This window comes from Ranitomeya imitator, chromosome 6 (genome assembly GCF_032444005.1).
Source record: "Ranitomeya imitator isolate aRanImi1 chromosome 6, aRanImi1.pri, whole genome shotgun sequence".
In the NCBI taxonomy this organism is placed as follows: domain Eukaryota; kingdom Metazoa; phylum Chordata; class Amphibia; order Anura; family Dendrobatidae; genus Ranitomeya; species Ranitomeya imitator.
Window position 1 is genome coordinate 504,492,741 of NC_091287.1, and position 22,826 is coordinate 504,515,566.

Genomic DNA, 22,826 nt, shown 5'->3' on the forward strand with positions numbered 1-22,826 from the left:
AAGTATAATAAATAAATAAAATGCCTAAATAATACTCACACTGAGTGACAATATAATACCACCGTACAGTGCCCAAATAATACGAAGTTTTCTAGTAATGCTTCGCGCTCACATAACGTTGCTATATTCCGTAGTTCCTACAATGTGTTTGCTATTAGTCAAAATGCTCCTCAGCGATCATTTTTCAACAATTTTGCACATAACTGCGGCTAGATAAAATCATACCTCCATTCAGTTCCTGAATAGTGCAACCATTTTGTGTCTATGTGGTTCAAGAATTTTGTGCCCAAATAATATGATGTTTTCAAACAATACTTCCTGAAAAGGGTTTTCACAACATCACGATAAATGGGGAAAATTGCAAAGTGCTTGTAAAAACAAAACTAAGTAAGTTTGCAATGTACTTGTTGTTAAAAATCCTCTCCATTCTCAAGAAAAGAGTAATTTTTAATTTTATAGTTTATTTCTCATTGCCTAGGTTACTGGCCACTTCTGCAGCCTATAAGAGGTGGCATGTCTCCAAGGCAAGGAGCACAGTGCTTACAAGTTCTTTTCAATCGAGCTTGTAAGTGCTTTGTTCTTGTACGCTGATGCTGCAGAGTCAGTAGCATTGTGTGCGCTAGTGATACAACTACGCTTCCTATCTGAACTGTCAATCAATCAGGAGCGTACTGTCCCACAGCAAGCAGCTTTTTTTTTAGTTATTCAGCTGTTTCTTTTTTTTTTTTTAAGATTATTTTTAACTTTTAATTCAAAAAGTTAAAAAATGTTTTTCTTTTTTAATATATAGTACTTTATTCCTTTAAATTTACTATCTTACATTAAAATAATGTATTAGCACAGGCTCCCCTATTTTGTTTTGGTGGTTACTTGGAGGCTATGATGTTATGGGCAGAGTGTTTCTTTTCCTCTCGTATTTTGCAGAGTTGTCCATGCCATATCCATTCTACTCACATTTTGTTGTTAAAGGGGCCGGGCAATATAGGATGTTGTTCAGAAGTTGTGCTCATTTGTGTTTTTTCGGCCTACAGGTAATGTGGGTATGTAATTTGTGCCGAAAACAACAAGAAATCCTCACTAAGTCAGGAGCCTGGTTCTACAACAGCGGGTCAAATACAGCACAGAAAACCGGTGAAGAGGCTCAAACAGGGCTCCAGAACGAAGAAGCACCTCAGGAGAAAAAGGCGAAACTACAAGAGCAATCCCATTACCAGGGACCCTCAGGGGACTTAATTACACCAGCCTCAGAAAAGAGTCGGTCACAAGGGATCGTAAGGCAAGACTCCATTAAAAATGGATCTGGAGTGAAGCATTCATCTGCAAGTGATCAGCCATCAGACAGGTAATACTGGCTCTTCTTCCTCTCACATTTACTCACTTATCATCTTAGAGACAAAAGAGGAAAGTTTGTTACTGCTTATGTATTTTCAGCTTTCCAGCATCACTGGATATATACAACTAAAAGAGGGGTGTGAAATAGGATATTATTATCCATATTATTATCCATATTATTATCCATTGGCTGCAGTGTTACTCTGAATACCTTAGTAACATTTACTGTATTATATCAGATTCCTTTCCTCCATCCTTGTCTCCCTCTTCTTTTTCCTTTCTTCTTTGCATCCTATTGTATTTCTTTCCTTCCGTCTACCCTTTTCCCTACTCTGTCTCACTTCATCTCTTCCTTCTCCTCGTAGTTTTCCTTCCTTCCTTCCTTCCTACTCTCTGTCCTTCCTTGCTTTCATCCTTCTTCTCCCTGCCTCATTCACTTTCCTCTTTCATCCTTACCCCTTCCTTCCCTCCATCTTTTCCTTCCTTCCTTCCTTCCTTCCTTCCTTCCTTCCTTCCTTCCTTCCTTCCTTCCATCCTTCCTTCTCTCTGTCCTTTCTTCCTTCTTCTCCCTGCCTCATTCACTTTCCTCTTTCATCCTTACCCCTTCCTTCCCTCCATCTTTTCCTTCCTTCCTTCCTTCCTTCCTTCCTTCCTTCCTTCCTTCCTTCCTTCCTTCCTTCCATCCTTCCTTCTCTCTGTCCTTTCTTCCTTCTTCTCCCTGCCTCATTCACTTTCCTCTTTCATCCTTACCCCTTCCTTCCCTCCATCTTTTCCTTCCTTCCTTCCTTCCTTCCTTCCATCCTTCCTTCTCTCTGTCCTTTCTTCCTTCTTCTCCCTGCTTCACTCACTTTCCTTTTTCATCCTTACCCCTTCCTTCCCTCAAACTCTTCCTTTCCTCCATCTTTTGCTTCCTTCCTTCCTTTCTTCCCTCTTCCCTTCCTTTCTTACTTACTCCCTTTCTTCCTCTCCCTGCCTCACTCACTTTCCTCTTTTATCCTTATCTATTCCTTCCCTCCATCTTTTCATTCCTTTTTTCCTTCTCACATTTCCTATCATTCTTTCCTCAATTCTTTTCTTACCCATTTTCCTAACCTTTTTAAAAAAATTTCTTTTCCATTATTTTTTTTTTATTTCCTTCATTCCTTACATCCTTCTTTCCCTACTTCCTTTCTTCCTTTTTCATTCTCCCTTCACTCCCTACTTTCTTCGCATCCTTGCCTTCTTTTATTATACCTTCCCTCCTTTACATTATTAGAACACACAGAAATTATGAGATGCATCAGAATAAATGATGACTTGGAGGAGATCACAATCCGTATTCAGCGGATTAGCTACAACCCCAGTATTACATAGGGGCATCCACATCGTGGTGCATTGGCTTGTTGGGGGCAGCATTTCCAAACATTTTCTTTTTAATTGCAGCCATTGATCAGAGCTTCCATTACCTGAAATACCTGATTGACACTTGCATTTCCATTATTATAGTTTTTTTTCGCATTCATTATAATAGCTAGAATCCATGGTTAGAACATAGCATTCAGCTAATCTTTTGACATTTGGAAGATCAGCCTGTGCTCAATAGCTAATTAATGGCTTGAGTCTGCATAATAAAATGTCGATATATACCGTTTGTTGCTGTGTAAACCTGTTTTTATAATTACGGTTGGAAATTCTGTGTTGGATATAAACTTACTTCAACGTGTAATGAAGTAGTGAGTATTCTAAGGTTCTCTGGTGCTACGAAATTCATGGGGATCTCTGGGACTATGGAATTCATGGGGATCTCTGGGACTATGGAATTCATGGGGATCTCTGGGAATAAGGAATTCATGGGGTTCTCTGGGAATACTCAATTCATGGTGTTCTCTGTGACTATGGAATTCATGAGGTTCTCTGGGACTATGGAAAACATGGGATTCTCTGGGACTATGGAATTCATGGGGTTTTCTGGGATTATGGAATTCATGGAGTTCTCTGGGAATATGGAATTTATGGGGATCTCTGGGAATACGGAATTCATGGGGACCTCTACAACTATGGAATTCATGGGATTCTCTGGGAATACAGAATTCATGGGATTCTCTGGGAATACAGATTTCATGGGGTTCGCTAGAACTATGGAATTCATGGGGTTCTCTGGAACTATGGAATTCATGGGGTTCTCTGGAATAATGGAATTCATGGGGTTCTCTGGAACTATGGAATTCATTGGGTTCTCTGGGATTATGGAATTCATGGGGTTTTTGAGTCTATGGAATTCACAGGGTTCTGTGGAACTATGGAATTCATGAGGTTCTCTGGGACTATGGAATTCATGGGGACCTCTGCGACTATGGAATTCATGGGATTCTTTGGGAATACGGAATTCATGGGGTTCTCTGGGACTATGGAATTCATGGGGTTCTCTGGGACTATGGAATTCATGGGGACCTCTGCGACTATGGAATTCATGGGATTCTTTGGGAATACGGAATTCATGGGGTTCTCTGGGACTATGGAATTCATGGGGTTCTCTGGGACTATGGAATTCATGGGGTTCTCTGGGACTATGGAATTCATGGGGTTCTATTGGTCTATGGAATTCATGGGGTTCTCTGTGACTATGGAATTCATGAGGTTCTCTGGGACTATGGAAAACATGGGGTTCTCTGGGACTATGGAATTCATGAGGTTCTCTGGGACTATGGAACATGGGGTTCTCTGGGACTATGGAATTCATGGGGTTCTGTGGAACTATGGAATTCATGAGGTTCTCTGGGACTATGGAATGCATGGGGATCTATGGGAATACGGAATTCATGGGGTTCTCTGGGACTATGGAATTCATGGGGTTCTGTGGAACTATGGAATTCATGAGGTTCTCTGGGACTATGGAATTCATGGAGTTCTCTGGGTCTATGGAATTCATGGGGTTCTCTGGGACTATGGAATTCATGGGGATCTCTGGGAATATGGAATTCATGGGGTTCTCTGGGTCTATGGAATTCATGGGGTTCTCTGGGACTATGGAATTCATGGGGATCTCTGGGAATAAGGAATTCATGGGGTTCTCTGGGAATACTTAATTCATGGTGTTCTCTGTGACTATAGAATTCATGAGGTTCTCTGGGACTATGGAAAACATGGGATTCTCTGGGACTATGGAATTCATGGGGTTCTCTGGGATTATGGAATTCATGGAGTTCTCTGGGACTATGGAATTCATGGGGATCTCTGGGAATACGGAATTCATGGGGACCTCTACGACTATGGAATTCATGGGATTCTCTGGGAATACAGAATTCATGTGATTCTCTGGTAATACAGAATTCATGGGGTTCGCTGGAACTATGGAATTTATGGGGTTCTCTGGAACTATGGAATTCATGGGGTTCTCTGGAATAATGGAATTCATGGGGTTCTCTGGAACTATGGAATTCATTGGGTTCTCTGGGATTATGGAATTCATGGGGTTTTTGAGTCTATGGAATTCACAGGGTTCTGTGGAACTATGGAATTCATGAGGTTCTCTGGGACTATGGAATTCATGGGGACCTCTGCGACTATGGAATTCATGGGGTTCTCTGGGACTATGGAATTCATGAGGTTCTCTGGGACTATGGAATTCATGGGGTTCTCTGGGACTATGGAATTCATGGGGTTCTCTGGGACTATGGAATTCATGGGGTTCTCTGGGTCTATGGAATTCATGGGGATCTCTGGGAATATGGAATTCATGGGGTTCTCTGGGAATACTCAATTCATGGTGTTCTCTGTGACTATGGAATTCATGAGGTTCTCTGGGACTATGGAAAACATGGGGTTCTCTGGGACTATGGAATTCATGTGGACCTCTACGACTATGGAATTCATGGGATTCTCTGGGAATACGGATTTCAGGGGGTTCTCTGGAACTATGGAATTCATGGGGTTCTCTGGGACTATGGAATTCATGGGGTTCTCTGCGACTATGGAATTCATGGGGTTCTCTGGGACTATGGAATTCATGAGGTTCTCTGGGACTATGGAATTCATGGGAGCTCTACAACTATAGGGATTCTCTGGGAATACAGAATTCATGGGGTTCTCTAGGAATACAAAATTCATAAGGTTCTCTGGAATAATGGAATTCATGGGGTTTTCTGGAATAATGGAATTCATGGGGTTCGCTGGAACTATGGAATTCATGGGACTCTCTGAAACTATGGAATTCATTAGGTTCTTTGAGTCTATGGAATTCACGGGGTTCTCTGGAACTATGGGGTTCTCTGGGACTATGGAATTTATGGGGTTCTTTGAGTCTATGGAATTCACGGGGTTCTCTGGGACTATAGAATTTATGGGGTTCTCTGAGACTATGGAATTCATGGGGTTCTCTGGGACTATGGAATTCATGGGGACCTCTGTGACTATGGAATTTGTGGGGTTCTCTGAGATGTCTGGATTCATGGCTTATCCTTATTATAGGTCATCATTTTTAGATCAGTGGGGGGTCTGACTCTCAGTACTCCAAGAGTCACTCAGTTCCCTTTAAATATGAAAGGGTATAAAGTGTCCTAAAATGCTTATGATTCATTTTAATAGACCATACTATATTACAATGTCTTGGAACGTTCTCATCGTCACTTTTCTCCTATGAATATTTTGAAGGAACACCACAGTACGTCTTTCTGGAATCAGCATGAGATCATGGTGGTTTATTACAATACCACATGGACAATTAAAGAATGGTTCTGGAGGAATCTGGGTCCCATTGGTGAAATTGGAGACTTCCTTTAATTTCTTTTGCCAAGGGGCCTCCACCGGCCTTAATTCACCTCCGAAGACAGAGCATTGGCAAAAGATGTTGACTCATTAAAAAAACCGCAAGGGCGGCGAGAAGTTGGCACCTCATTTTATCACAATTCGGGCATTAAGAGCACGGCACCTCATTAGAATACAGCCTGAGCAATTTTCTCAATTCTTCACCTCCAAACTACAAAGCTACGGAGGAAAGTTAATGATGAAACATTTGTAGAATAACTCCGCTGCGGCTTGGTGAGGAAACACAAAGCTCTCCTCCTCTTTAATTATGCAGCTTCACAATGAGCGGCCGCACAATGCCGCCCGAATGAATTTTTTTGCTCAACATTTGCTGTGAAATAGAATTTTCAGCACGACTATTTTAATGGTTTCCGCTGATGGCAACAGTCTGTTTGTCTTCTCGGCGGATAATGACATTTTCACATGTTTCTTTCCTCCTCCACATGAGGAGATGTGCCGGAGAGAAGTGATTGAGAGACATGTCTCGCTATATTAGATAAATGCTCGCTACTGGTGCCACCTCTCAGCTTTCACATAGTCACTTGCCGCACCAGTCTAAGACTCTGTATACTTTCTTCCTAACCTTAAAGGGACACTGTCACCCCCTCCAGCCGTTATAAACTAAAAGAGCCACCTTGTGCTGCAGTAATGCTGCATTCTAACAAGGTGGCTCTTTTAGTTTTTGGTGCCGTTATTGCCAAAATAAAGCGTTTTATAATTTTGCCAAAATACCTTTCTTTAGACCTGGAGGCAGGTCTTAACCCCCCTGCTGGAAACGCCACACTGCCGTCACTCATATCTTCTGGGGTATCGGGCACCGCCCCCTCCGCGCTGTTTTCCCATGAAATCCGGCGCCTGCGCTGTTTAGTACTGGCTGGGGCAGGCGCAGTGAGCTCTGGCCGTCTGACCTCACATGCAAGACACCTGCAAGAGCTCACTGCGCCTGCCCCAGCCAGTACTAAACAGCGCAGGCGCCGGATTTCATGGGAAAACAGCGCGGAGGGGGCGGCGCCCGGCGCCCCAGAAGATATGAGTGACAGCAGTGTGGCGTTTCCAGCAGGGGGGTTAAGACCTGCCTCCCTGTCTAAAGAAAGGTATTTTGTAAAAGTTATAAAACGCTTTATTTTGGCAATAACGGCACCAAAAACTAAGAGAGCCACCTTGTTAGAATGCAGCATTACTGCAGCACAAGGTGGCTCTTTTAGTTTATAACGGCTGGAGGGGGTGACAGTGTCCCTTTAAATAAGTGAATGGGAGCCACTCAGCGTTCATTAGGTAAGACAACGAATAAAAGGGGATTTCATGCTATTGCCTTCACGAACGTTTAGGCTGCGGTCACACAATCGTGTATACCCTCCTTTGAGAGAATCTCGTTGATTATGCAAATCACACTCTGATCAGGGTGCGATCCAATTTTCTCTCATGAGGAGAAGATGGAGAAAAGCAAAATTCTCATTCTTCTTCGTTCTAATAGTCTGTGGAAATCAGACTGCACTCAGATGTCATGCGATTGCAGTAATTTAGTTGCACAGTCAAGTGCGATCCAATAATCGGGTCAAACTCGGGCATTCTGCAATCAAGCAAGTTCCTGGCACCATAAAACAACATTGGTCCTCTCAATGAAGGAAAGATGAGTAAGAAAAGATGACTCTGCACTGTTACTTTATGGCAAATTAAAATGGCTGCTCTTTGATCTGTCTTCAGGAGTGCACTGCTCCCCTACCTCACGGCTTCCTGTTTGCCCTGGAGCACTGTGCTTCTGATTGATGGACAGTTTGGACTTGTTGCACCATTGTGTTCTCTCTGAGGCAGCATCGGAGTATCAGTGATCTGGCCATCTTCTGAGCAGCGTTATGAACTCTGTAGAGAAGAGCTTGGAAATGCTGCACTCTTTGCCTAGGAAACCAGCCACTCTGATAGACTGCATAAGTGGGCGGTAATCCAGGCAAAGATCAGTAACCAATAGGGTTGCAAATCCCTTCTTTCTTGAGAATGGTGTGGATTTTTAATAAGGCATAAATTGCAAAGTTGTTTTATTTTACAAATAATTTGTTTTAAAAGGGTAAAAAAAAACCCACAATGAGAATAATCCTTTAAGAGTGTTGTCCGGCCTTAGGGTAAAAGTCTGTGACTGCAAACTTGTAAATCCTCACACCGTGCGCACAGCAGGCTGTGAGGATTCTACTGTGCTGGCACCAGAAGTAGCGGGCTCGTGACCGCAAGAATGTCGTTTACATACATTCTGTCACCTGCCGACTAGATGTGCCAATGCAAGAGTATCGAGCCGGGGCAGACACGTCTAGTCAGAATGTGGCCAGAAGTGTATAAATCTGCAGGGGCACCAGAGAATCCTCACAGTACCCGGAGAGCACGACGTGAGGACTCACAAGCCTGCAGTTACCCAGAGTAGCTGTAAACTTCTTCCCTAACGCTGGACAACCCCTTTAATACTTGAGACATTCATAATATACCGGCCCATGAACTGGAAAACTCACTAATTCCTAATGCATGAAAATACAACTCTGCTAGTGATCTGATGTGCTGTCTATTATGGGAGCCATGGGACGTATTTCAGGCCTCCACAATATTTTGGGATGACCACCGTTTACCATTGGAAAGCCTAATCAATCTTTGTAATGACTCAATTTCTGTAATATTGCTGCCACCACCTGTACGCTAAGCACCATATCGGCCGTCTAGTGTTCTTGCACTAAACTCTGTGCTGTCCTTATTTTTTTTGCTTTGGCCTCATTTTCTGGCCTGTTCATTCCGGTAGAAGGCGATATTTTTCCGCTCATCCTTGTCTCTGCAGCACATGTGTATCAGTAACAAGTGTAAATGTCACCCAGCCATCGACTTCATCTAGTAATTGTATGTCAGCTAATCCACACCTCACAGAAAGGTCACTGTCATCAATTAATAACGCCGGGGAGGGGGGGGGAACAAAAGTTTCTATATGTCGTTCCTTCCTATGGAATTCCTTAGGCAGTGGGGTGTAAAACTGTGTGGAAGGAACGAAGGGGAACTGTTTTCTTAAGGGGCAAGATAGTCTGTTAATTTTATTAGAATCCATGCTTTTGTAATACAAATCAATATATTGGCAGCTTGTGATGCAGCAGACTGGCATTGAGTTCTCTAAAAATGACACCCAAATCTTCTCAATGGTAGACTAAATATTGAATATAGAACCTTATTCTTCTAAAGAGTGAACAGATTTGCATTTTTTTTCTTCCCATTTGGCCATTGTGTAGTCACATACAGCGGATGTAAGAATTCTACACATCTCTGTTAAAATATCAGGTTTTTGTCATGCAAAACAATCACATCAAGAAGAACCATTTCAGAACTTTCCACCTTTATTGTCTCCCATAACCTGCACAGATCCATCGAGAAACACACTGATATAATTTTGAGGGGGGAATAAAAATACCACACATTGTTTCAGAAGTGTGAACACCCTCTTATAGTTTCAGATGTGGGTGTGTTCAGAATTAGCCATTCACATTTGAACTCCTAGTAAAAATTAGTCAGTACACAGCTACCACCATGGCTATTCTAGTAGGATTTTCCTGACTTTCTCTTAGTTGTATTTTAGAGCTAAAGTTAAGGTCCATAAACAGCTTACAACACAGCAAAGGGAACTCCATTGTTGAAAGTTATCAGTCAGGAGAAAGGTTCAAAAATTTTCCAAGGCATTAGATATACCAGGAACATTGTGCAGATGATCATCAATAAGTGACTGAAATTTAGCTCAACAGTGCCATTACATTAAACTGAATGTCGCTCAAAAATTGATGAAAAGACAAGAAGAAAATTGATCCACGAGGGTGGGAAAAGGCCTACAACAACATTAAAGGAGCTGCATGAATATCTGACTAGTACTAGTTGTGTACTGCACATGACCGGAAGTTCTGAAGTAAAGATGGCTTCCGGTCATGCACAGTACTTATCTGAAGCCGGGTATCCTACACTTGGCTTTCCAGACATATTGTCCCTGTCGAAATGAGCGGCCCTCACGCAAGATTTGCGTGAGCTGGCAATGAGGCAGGCTCATGCAAATTGTTATCACATCAATAGGGGCGTGATAATATAGAAACAGGTATGTCTAGTTTGGGGAAACTGAAGTCACATCAACTAGTCAAAGCCCTCATTAGCATAGGGAACGGGGACCTTCTACTGAAATACATAATACAGGGCTGGTTAGGGAGGGAGTTTAATCATACATAGGTGAATGATGCTGGGTTGGTGGGTATGGGGGACCTGACAGGTTCCCTTTAATTCCATCTCCTATCTGTATAGGTCGTGTAAAATGATTATAGGGTCTCCGTGTGGGATTAACTTGGACGCAGGTTTAAACATGTGGCTCAACACAAAGATATGTGTAAGACAATTAACTTAAAGGATTTATGAACCAAACATGTGCCAAACAGATCTGTCTTCAGATCGCCTTTCTTCCGTCTTAATCAGACCCTTTGCTCCTTCAGACGACAATTGTCAATTCACCCACTTGGCTTTTTACCTATTTTTCCATTACAACCTGTGTTTCAGTATTTTCATAATCTGATTTGTGTGTGTTGCATCAACACTAAATAGTCTAAGTTAGTGAAGTGAGAAAAATATAGGCAAAAATTAAATTTCTGGGATAACATAAATAAAAAATGCCTTGTGCATATGTATTCACCCCATTTGCTTTGAAGTCCCTAAACATTTATGGTACAGGCAATTCCCTTCATAAGTCCCATTCTTAGTGACAGCACGTCCCCCTGTGTGCAATCTAAGTGTCCCATGGTCTGTCAGTGTATACACTTTACCTTTTCTGAAAGGCCACAGAGGCTGCAACACCATTAACAAGAGTCATCACTGACCAAACACCATGAAGACCAAGGAGATCTCCAAACAAGTCAGGGACGAAGTTGTTGAGAAGTACAAATCCGGGTTGGGTGAGCACCATCAAATCCATTATCATCATGCTGTGGGAATGTTTTTTGGCAGCAGAAACAGGGAAAATGGTCCAAGTCGCGGGGAACATGGATGGTGCAAAACATGGGTATATTCTTGAGCAGTACCTGTTTCAGTCTGTCAGTGATTTGATACTGGGACGGAGGTTCTCCTTCCAAGAAGACAATGGCCCAAAGCATACTGCTAAAGCAACATTCGAGTGGTTTAAGGTGAAACATGTAAATGTTTTGTAGAGGCCTAGTCAAAACCCAGACCTAAAACTAGGGGTGGGGAACCGTTTTTCATCCAAGGGCCAGTTGGTTATTTATACCATCACTTGGGGCTGTACAAAATTCTGAACTTAAAAATTACCCTACTATATTTGGTCAAATATTTAATTAACTCACCCCTAATGTGACGGGTGGAACTACTTCTGGTTGATTTGGCTGTGATGTTAGGTGGTATGGATGATGTTCCTACTCATTACTGCTTTTCCAGGATTGCGCCGAAGCACAGGATAATCTTTGCGATGAAAAGTTTCGTAAAGAACTTGCAGCAGTAACTCGTACCAAACAAGTGGGAAATTTATCACTACTCATGTAACATGTATAAAACTCAAGCAGTGAGAGATCTGCAGTATACTGTGAGATAGCGCTACCTGAGTGGGTTGGGGGACACTTGCTTGGCAACGGGTTTAAAGCACTCAGGCGCGGTTTCTCACAAAAAAAAGAGTCTATCCGATTTATTTAGACTCATAAACCTCGTCACAAACAGTTCACTATATACATCAACGGAACACATTAACTACCGACAGTCTGATCCAATGGCAGATACTTCTCTGCCCGTAACCCCCTTTATCTGGAGTTACCTTACAGGAGCTCCTGGTCCACACACTGACTCCTGTAGCTTCCCCAACACAGTAGCCATCCCAGGCTCTGCAGATACGGCCTCTCCATGCGCTATTCAGGAAGTCCAGTCCCAGGCACTTCCAACACACAGGCCATCAGTCCATGGTCTCACCATGTGCTTCCAGGAATCCAGTCCACTCCAGGACATTCCAACACACAGGCCATACACTCTGAACACTCAGGTCCATACACTCTGAACATGTGACCCAAACCCTGGTCACATTATGTAGCTGTAACCACCCCCATAGGTGGGAGATGTGTGGTTAGTCAGACCCGCCCAGCTCTCCAACTAACCCTGCAAGCCTCCCTTTTAAACAGTGCAAATACTTGTGGGACTACAGGTCCCAGAACAACAACATTACTGGCTTACAGCGCGGACTCCCTCTGCGACACATATCGGCCATTTACAATCATTACGGACACTGTTTCATTATCATCAGTACAGATACGCCTCCATGCGTATCCTGAGGAGCACATACAGCGCCCCCTGGCTGTAACATGGGTCACTGCTTCACAATGCATAACATAGGAGACACCGAGACTGCTGTACCTACATCACATAGGAGACACAAAGACTGCTGTGTATCTACAATATAGGAGACCCTGAGACTATTGTATACACATTGCACAGGAGACACTGAGACTGCAGTATATACATCACAGTGCAGACTCCGAGACTACTGTATAAACGTCACATAGTTGATAGAGACAAAGCTGTATACATTACATAGGAGACACTAATACTGCTGCTTATACAACACATAGGCGACACCGATACTACTGTGCATAAATCACATAGGAAACACTGAGAATGCTGTATACATCACACAGGAGACACTGGGGCTAGAGTATGTACATCATGTAGGATACATTGGAGCTGGAGTATATACATCACAGGAGATATGGGGGATGCAGTATATATATCACATGAGGCTTGGGACTAGGAAAAATACACAGAAGCCATGGGGCTGCGGTATATAGATCACAGGAAACATGGAGCTTCGGTATATAGAACAAAAGATACATGGGGCTAGAGCATATACATCACAGGAGGAGACATGGGCTGCAGATTATACATCACAGGTGCAACACGGAAGCTGCCACTTTGGTCTTCTGTGGAACAGGAGCGCATCAAGCTAATTCCACCCACGAAGTACATTTTTATGCTGGCACTGGATATGATGTAATCTTTAATTGTACATGCTGCAGCATTCAGTACTGTGATCGCTCTCACAGAGCAAGAAGAAATTCAAGGGCCAGCTGCCGTCAAAATGAACCTGCTGACCAAAAATACTGCAGTTCCTGGGAGGCTTGCCTCCCACTCCCATTTTTTTCTAGCATTTTATGTTTGTTAAAAACATCATGTAAACTGTCTGATATATATTTTTAATGTTAAATGCATTTTTAAGGGGTATTTAGGCATCCAAATTGTTATTTTTTATGCAAGTAATGAATATTAGTACCTACATTATCAAGGCTAAGTTCACACAACCATATAAAAAAAACTTTTATGATTTTCATCCAGAAAAGAGGGATGATATTTCAACTACCGGTATATTGTCATTTGTATGGCATCCGGTTTTATATATCAGCCATATAAGGGGTTGTCCAGGATTACGGTATTTATCGCTTCTGCTGGCGATTCAGCTTCTCCCCGTCGACAGAACAGCTCTTCTGATTGACACCCGGCTTGTAGGAGTTATGCAGCAGTGAGCCGGTTGTCGTCGGCAGTCCCGTCCCGTCAACAGAGTAGAATGGAACAGAAACCGCTGCTCAGTCGATGTGATGTCAGCGGAAGCCACGGATTCACCTGTGACTGCAGATATGCCGGCACAACAGGCAGGTAGTTGCTTGTGAGTTCCTAGGCCTACACAACAAAAAAAAAAATAGTCCTGGATATTTCCATTTAATAAAATGTAAAATTGTCCAAAACAATCCATTTCCTATATTAACCCTTTCACGACATCCGCCATATCTGCATGGCGCAAGTTGGATGCGGCTGGTTCCTGGGTTAAGCTCGCGCCATACTACCAGGCAGGTCAGGGCTGTGTGCTGCAGTCAGGACCTGCTTCTAACAATTGCGGGTGGAGCGTAGCTCTAAATTGTTAACCAGTTAAATGCTGCTGTCAATCGATCGCTGGTCGCCACGACAGCGAGGGGTCTTATTGAAGACTACTGTGCTTGTCATTCAGGACCTCTTTTGTAAATAGTCTCTTCAGAGATGAAAAGGACTAGAACTCTAGTGCCACATATTGGAAGTAGCAATCCTAACAGTCAATGTCGACCCTTTAACGAGCCTTGTCACATGACTTAGGATAAAAGCCAAACCAGAATCTCAATCTGCAGACACTGTGTTTTGGGGTACTGCCTCTCGTCAGTGCAAAGTGGAGATCTGGTTTGGCTGTGTGAGAGGCGTCTGACCGGGATCCAAGAAGTAGCGTTTCTCCTTGCGGTGAGTGACATTGGCTTTTATCCTAAGTCATGTGACAAGGCTCGTTAAAGGGTCGACATTGACTGTTAGGATTGCTACTTCCAGTAGGTGGCACTAGAGTTCTAGTCCTCTTACTCTCTGAAGAGACAATTTGCATATTTCCCAGAGGAGCATTGCGGCTTTGTCTCCTCATCTCGACATGCTTATCATGTGACTCTCCGCAAGGAGGAACGATATTTCTTGGATCCAGGACCTCTTTTGAAATCCTGCCTGTGGCTGGGCTTCAAAGGAGACCATAATTTTTGCAATAGACAGCGATGTTGTATAAAAAAAATAAAAAAAAACCCACAAAGTTCAAATCACCCCCTTGTTCATCCATTAAAAATAAAGATCTAAAAAAAAAATAAACATGTATTAATCAGAAAAGTCCGATCTATCAGAATATGAAAATAATTAACCCGATCGGTAAACTCTGTAAACAAAAAATTCAGAATGCCAAAATTATGTTTATTTGGTTGCTGTTCCACTAAAAATGTGATCAAAACGTCACATCCATCCCAAAATGGTATAAATAAAAATGTCCTCTTGCCCCATCAAAAAAAATAAGCCATAAAACGGCTCCATCAGCCGAAAAATGAAAACATACGGGTCATGGAAAATGGGGACACAAGCCAGAATATTTTGCTTTTGAAAACTTATGAATTTTTTTTCACCACAAAAATAATAAAAAAGGGACATGTTTGGTATCTCCGCAATCATACTGATGAGCAGAATGATATTGAAAGGTCATTTTTACAGCAAAATGTACACCATAAAAACAATTCCCAAAAAAACAATGTCAGAATTGTAGATTTTTCTTCACCATTTTTCTCCACTTGGAATTATGTTTCCCATTTTCCAGTACACTATGTGGTAAAATGAAGGGTGCCATTCAAAACTATAACTTGTCCCACACAAAAAAAAAGCCCTCCTATGTCTATGTTGTCAGAAAAATAAAGGCGTTATGACTCTGGGAAGAAGGGGAGGAAAAAAGGAAAACACAAAAACAGAAAATGGCCATGTCGTGAAGGGGTTAAGATGCAATACAACGGAAAAAATCGGATACTATATCGGATCCGATTTTTTTTTTTTTCTGCGCATCTGGGGAATTGGATGCGAAATTTGCAGGGAGCCAGTGGTTTAAAAAACAAATACCACTAATAAATACTAACACATTTATATTTTGCTCAGCATTTAAAATAAGTAGAGGTTAACGGGAGAAAAAAAAATAAAAACAGATACTGACATAAAAGACTAAAAAAACACTCACTGACTAAAGGCAATAAAAAATGTCCCTATTGGCTTACAGCCAACGGTAGGCCTCAGTGATTTTTTTTTTACTGTAAAAAAATGTGCAAAATAAGATAAAAAGCTTAAAAAAATATTTATCAAACTGTATAGAAACCAAACTATCCTTATTGTCCAGGGCAACCAATCACAGCTCAGCTTTGATTTTATATTATGCTTTTGAAAAATGGAAGCTTGGCTGTGATTGGTTGCTATGGGCAACAGAGACCATTTTGCGTTTAGATTGTTTCATAATGCCAAACGCCACTCTGTAGTGTACCTTGTGTTATATACCTTGGCAGAGACTGTATATTTACCTTTTCTTTATAGAAACAATTGTGGTCAGAGTAGACTATCTGCCTAGGCCTCATGCCTGTCATGGCGACCGCCACTTTAGTTTATGTTCAGTAATATCAGCCCTTCATCAAGAAAAGGCCTAGATTCATTATCATGATAAAAGGTTTCCATAATCCAATAAAAAAAAAAAAATAGAAATTCTGGAAACAATCGAATATTTCAGTTCTCCACCTCCAGTGGTCATGAATGGTATGAGAACATTCCTGAAAGGCCATGTTCACACGTTCAGTATTTGGTCAGTATTTCACCTCAGTATTTGTAAGCCAAAACCAGGAGTGGGTGAGAAGTACAGAAGTGCTGATGTGTTTCTATGATACTTTTCCTCTCCTGATTTTTACAAATACTGAGGTAAAATACTGACCAAATACTGAACGTGTGACCGTGGCCTAAGGCTTCCTTAGCACACATTTTTTTAGTACCTCATTTTGGTATAAAAACGCATGTATAAACCCATTCATGCATTTTTTTCTTCCATTTTTCAGTAGGTTCTGGTATTTTTTTTCTTTTTTAAATCAATAAGTTTTTAGTACCTGGGGCTCTTTATGCTGTTTTTTTTGTTAGCTGCATTTTTAACAACATATTCTGCAAATTCTGGAAAAGAAAAGACACAAACACAGAAAAAAAGACAACATCAAGTTAAAAAATGCAGTGAAAGGAAAAAAAACAAGCGCTACAAATAGAATTTTTTTTCTCTCTGTGTATGTGAAGTCACATACACCGTACATTTAAAAAGTTAGTTTGCTCTCACAGTGGGAGTTCTTCCACTTATCCATTCCTGAGCGTCCTCCACTCAAGCACACAGCACCATAAATACGTAATTTACACACAAAAACCCACGTGATGTCTATGTGAATTTACACTATTATTCATAAGCAGATGTACATTTAACTTCAGCAGCTGCCCTATTCCCGAAGTTGCCCATAGGCAGCTGCCTACTGTGCCTGTCAGTATATTCTTCCTGCTTTATGAGATCTTCAGTGTGCTCTCAACGAAATAAAATGATTTGGTAACGAAAAGGCGCAGTCATAGTCATCCCTCAGCTTCTCAATTATAGAAATTGCGAGCAATAAGGGATAAGATTGGGGCTGAAATGGGAGACATATTAAAGTCTTATGAGGAAGATTAAACTCCTAATCTTCTAAGGATGATTAGATTTCTAACACTGTGTAGTACGTTAAAGTATCATGCTTTGACTTTGCTGCGGCCATTACTGTCTTGCGTATATGACACTGATGCTTTCCTTGAGTTAATGAACCAACTTTATACTAAATCTGCTCCCATGGGGCTTTGACGAGCATTCTCCATAAAGGCTATTAAATGTGTACACATTGATTTACTAATAATGCACGCTGGGTGCTTGTGAATGCCCGAAGACTGTTTATAACTGAGAAATTATCTGATACTTAGTCACAAAATACATATTTAATTTTGCTCCAGATAAAGTTGTGGTTTATGTAAATTTACAAAGATTGGTCACATACATATTGTAGAAATGTCTATTTTGCTTGCTAAGTGTTCAGTTTTTTCAACTGCCCTTTTAGGGCCTATTTTAGCTTATGTCCACTCCTATTAACTAATGCTGAGCAGGGTCAGATGAGAATTGCCCTAAAGGCCTCCATACACATTAGGATAACGTAGGCTGACCCCTTAAAATACCAATGAGTTTAGTAGACAGTCTAATGTGAATGTGAAGGGGGCTCAGGGCCTGTTCTGACTTCTCTTCACCCTGACACCCCACTTCTAAAGGGTCATTTTCCCATGTGTGTTGTGCTCGCTCTGCACTTACTTGTGGGCCAGAAGCCTCTGCTACATCTGTGTCCTTGGGACTGGGATTAGTAACACACTCTAGGAGACCTTGGGTCCACTTCAACAGTTTTGGCTTTACTGTACAGTTCAGATACATTCGGCATACAGTGCCTCTGGTTGATGTTCCCATAAAACAGTACACTTCAAGGTCCTACCTCTGCCTGAACTATCCCCACCTCAACGGCTCTTGTTGGCACAAGGGACTCCCCTTTCGGCAACCCAGCTTTCTTGAGACTAGCCACCCTTACCTCTTGCTCTTCCCCGGTCGGCCTTCTCTTAGGAGAATATGAGAATTGTGGACTTCAATGCCTCTTCCGGGCCATAGGTCCCGGACTATCCGGAGATCTATGCTAGACTCTCGGTGCGCCTTCCAGCTGTTTGGAAGCTTGGCACTGTTAGGCCCCATCGCACCTTGTACGTGAACTTGAGCCTTTCACTAACCCTGTCTGAAACCTTGACTGCCCAATCAGGAAGTGCTTCCCCTTTTTGTTTGCTGTAACCCTCCCAGTATGTGGGCTATTCCCCAACCATTTGACTGTATCTTACCCAGTGTGTAATAGCTACAGCTGCTTCTCACAAAATTAGAACATCATCAAAAAGTTAATTTATTTCAGTTCTTCAATACAAAAAGTGAAACTAATATATTATATAGTCATTAGAGTGATGTATTTCAAGTGTTTATTTCTGTTAATGTTGATGATTATGGCTTCCAGCCAATGAAAACCCAAAAGTAATTATCTCAGTAAATTAAAATACTTTATAACACCAGCTTGAAAAATTATTTTAAAATCCGAAATATTGGCCTACTGAAATGTATGTACAGTAAATGCTCTCAATACTTGGTCAGGGCTCCTTTGGCATCAATTACTGCATCAATGCGGCGTTGCATGGAGGCGATCAGCCTGTGGCGACTTGGATTTCCTTGACAGACAGAGGCCGTGACCAATGAATATCTGTGACAGACAGACAGACAGACTGAAGGACAGAAAGACGGAAGTGACCCTTAGACAATTATATAGTAGATATATATATATATATATATATATATATAAAATCAATAACACGTTTGCAATGCTCATAATTGAGCTCTAATAGTATAATATTTGCAACAAGCAACTAACAATGCTGTCAGTGGACAGAGGGGAAAAAAAGACAAAAGTCATATCCAAAGTTTCAGAACAGGTGCTAAGGGCGCAGTTAACCCATTTAGCGGAACACCCCTGACAAAATACTATTGTATCATCCCTTCAAAGCCCCACATATATATATATATATATATTGCACAAGATCGGTTCCTCAATATATTACCTTTAACCCCTTAGTGACAGAGCCAATTTGGTACTTAATGACCAGGCCAATTTTTGCAATTCTGACCACTGTCACTTTATGAGGTTATAACTCTGGAACGCTTCAACGGATCCCGCTGATTCTGAGATTGTTTTTTCATGACATATTGTTCTTCATGTTAGTGGTAACATTTCTTCGATATTACTTGCGATTATTTGTGAAAAAAACGGAAATATGGCGAAAATTTTTAAAATTTTGCAATTTTCAAACTTTGTATTTTTATGCCCTTAAATCAGAGAGATATGTCACGAAAAATAGTTAATAAATAACATTTCCCACATGTCTACTTTACATCAGCACAATTTTGGAAACAAAATTTTTTTTTGTTAGGGAGTTATAAGGGTTAAAAGTTGACCAGCAATTTCTCATTTTTACAACACCATTTTTTTTTAGGGACCACATCACATTTGAAGTCATTTTGAGGGGTCTATATGATAGAAAATAATGAAGTGTGACACCATTCTGAAAACTACACCCCTCAAGGTTCTCAAAACCACATTCAAGAAGTTTATTAACCCTTTACGTGCTTCACAGGAACTGAAACAATGTGGAAGGAAAAAATGAACATTTAACTTTTTTTTGCAAACCTCTTAATTCAGAACCATTTTTTTATTTTCACAAGTGTAAAAATAGAAATGTAACCATAAATTTTATTATGCAATTTCTCCTGAATACGCCAATACCCCATATGTGGGGGTAAACCACTTTTTGGGCGCACCGCAGAACTTAGAAGTGAAGGAGCGCCGTTTGACTTTTTCAATGCAGAATTGGCTGGAATTGAGATCGGACACCATGTCACATTTGGAGAGCCCCTGATGTGCCTAAACAGTGGAAACTCCCCACAAGTGACACCATTTTGGAAACTAGACCCCTTAAGGAACTTATCTAGATGTGTGGTGAGCACTTTGAACCCCCAAGTGCTTCACAGAAGTTTATAACGTAGAGCCGTGAAAATAAAAAATCGCTTTTGTTTACACAAAAATGATCTTTTCGCCCACAAATTCTTATTTTCACAAGGGTAACAGGAGAAATTAGACCACAAAAGTTGTTGTGCGATTTCTCCTGAATACGCCAATACCCCATATGTGGGGGTAAACCACTGTTTGGGCGCACCGCAGAGCTTGGAAGTGAAGGAGCGCCGTTTTACTTTTTCAATGTAGAATTGGCTGGAATTGAGATTGGACGCCATGTCGCGTTTGGAGAGCCCCTGATGTGCCTAAACAGTGGAAACCCCCCACAAATGACACCATTTTGGAAACTAGACCCCTTAAGGAACATATCTAGATGTGTGGCGAGCACTTTGAACCCCCATGTGCTTCACAGAAGTTTATAACGTAGAGCCGTGAAAAAAAAAATTGCATTTTTTCTACAAAAATGATCTTTTTGCCCACAAATTTTTATTTTCACAAGGGTAACAGGAGAAATTAGACCACTAAAGTTGTTGTGCAATTTCTCCTGAGTACGTCGATACCCAATATGTGGGGGTAAACCACTGTTTGGGCGCACCGCAGAGCTTGGAAGAGAAAGAGTGCCGTTTTACTTTTTCAATGTAGAATTGGCTGGAATTAAGATCGGACGCCATGTCGCGTTTGGAGAGCCCCTGATGTGCCTAAACAGTAGAAATCCCCCACAAGTGACCCCATTTTGGAAACTAGACCCCCCATGGAACTTATCTAGATGTGTGGTGAGAACCTTGAATGCCCAAGTGCTTCACAGAAGTTTATAATGCAGAGCCGTGAAAATAAAAAATATTTATTTTTTCCACAAAAAAGATTTTTTAGCCCCCAAGTTTTTATTTTCACAAGGGTAACTAGAGAAATTGGACCCCAAAAGTTGTTGTCCAATTTGTCCTGAGTATGCTGGTACCCCATATGTGGGGGTAAACCACTGTTTGGGCGCACGGCAGAGCTCGGAAGGAAGGAGCGCCGTTTTGGAATGCAGACTTTGATAGAATGGTCTGCGGGTATTATGTTGCGTTTGCAGAGCCCCTGATGGACCTAACCAGTAGAAACCCTCCACAAGTGACCCCATTTTGGAAACTAGACCCCCCAAGGAACTTATCTAGATGTGTGGTGAGAACTTTGAATGCCCAAGTGCTTCACAGAAGTTTAGAATGCAGAGTCGTGAAAATAAAAAATATTTTTTTTTCCACAAAAAAGATATTGTAGCCCCCAAGTTTTTATTTTCACAAGGGTAACAGGAGAAATTGGACTGCAATAGTTGTTGTCCAATTTATCCTGAGTACGCTGATGCGCCATATGTGGGGGTAAACCACTGTTTGGGTGCACGGCAGAGCTCGGAAGGGAAGGAGCGCCTTTTTGGAATGCAGACTTTGATAGAATGGTCTGTGGGCATTATGTTGCGATTGCAGAGCCCCTGATGTACCTAAACTGTAGTAACCCCCCACAAGTGACCCCATTTTGGAAACTAGACCCCCCAAGGAACTTATCTAGATGTGTGGTGAGAACTTTGAATGCCCAAGTGCTTCACAGAAGTTTAGAATGCAGAGTCGTGAAAATAAAAAATATTTTTTTTCACAAAAAAGATATTGTAGCCCCCAAGTTTTTATTTTCACAAGGGTAACAAGAGAAATTGGACCCCAGAAGTTGTTGTCCAATTTATCCCGAGTACGCTGATGCCCCATATGTGGGGGTAACCCACTGTTTGGGCGCACGGCAGAGCTCAGAAGGGAGGGAGCACCATTTGACTTTTTGAGCGCAAAATTGGCTGTCGTGTTTGGAGACCCCCTGATGTACCTAAACAGTGGAAACCCCCCAATTCTAGCTCCAACCCTAACCCTAACACACCCCTAACCCTAATCCCAACCTGATCCATAATCCTAATCACTAACCCTAACCATAATCACAACCCTTACCCCAAAACAACCCTAATGTCAACCCTAACCATAACCCTAATCAAAACCCTAAATCCAACACACCCCTAATCCTAATCTCAACCCTAACCTCAAACCTAACCCTAATCCCAATACACCCCTAATCACAACCCTAACCTTAACCCTAATCCCAAACCTAACCCTAATCCCAAGCGTAACCCTAATGCCAACCCTAACCCTAATACCAACCCTAATCCAAACCCTAACCCTAATCCCAGCTCTAACCCTAACTTTAGCCCCAACCCTAGCCCTAACTTTAGCCCCAACCCTAACCCTAGCCCTAAGGCTACTTTCACACTTCCGTCGTTTGGCATCCGTCGTTTTGGACAAGAAACGGATCCTGCAAATGTGCCCGCAGGATGCGTTTTTTGCCCATAGACTTGTATTGCCGACGGATCGTGACGGATGGCCACACGTTGCGTCCGTCGTGCACTGGATCAGTTGTGTTTTGGTGGACCGTCGGCACAAAAAAACGTTCAATGAAACGTTTTTTTGTACGTCGCATCCGCCATTTCTGACCGCGCATGCGTGGCCGTAACTCCGCCCCCTCCTCCCCAGGACATAGATTGGGCAGCGGATGCGTTGAAAAACTACAGCTGCTGCCCACGTTGTGCACAATTTTCACATCGTGCGTCGGTATGTCGGGCCGACGCATTGCGACGGCCCCGTACCGACGTAAGTGTGAAAGAAGCCTAACCCTAAATTT

At 41.9% G+C, this 22,826-nt stretch overlaps 1 protein-coding gene across 9 annotated transcripts in view; it reads left to right on the forward strand.

Annotated features, from left to right (window-relative positions):
* RIMS2 (regulating synaptic membrane exocytosis 2) overlaps nucleotides 1-22,826 on the forward strand; it is a 736,866-nt gene that overhangs the window by 221,446 nt on the left and 492,594 nt on the right. For all 9 annotated transcript variants that reach the window (XM_069731752.1, XM_069731753.1, XM_069731750.1 and 6 more), the window contains one exon: nucleotides 1,032-1,342. In XM_069731752.1, coding sequence (XP_069587853.1) covers nucleotides 1,032-1,342 — 311 coding nt within the window. The remainder of the gene's footprint in view (nucleotides 1-1,031; nucleotides 1,343-22,826) is intronic.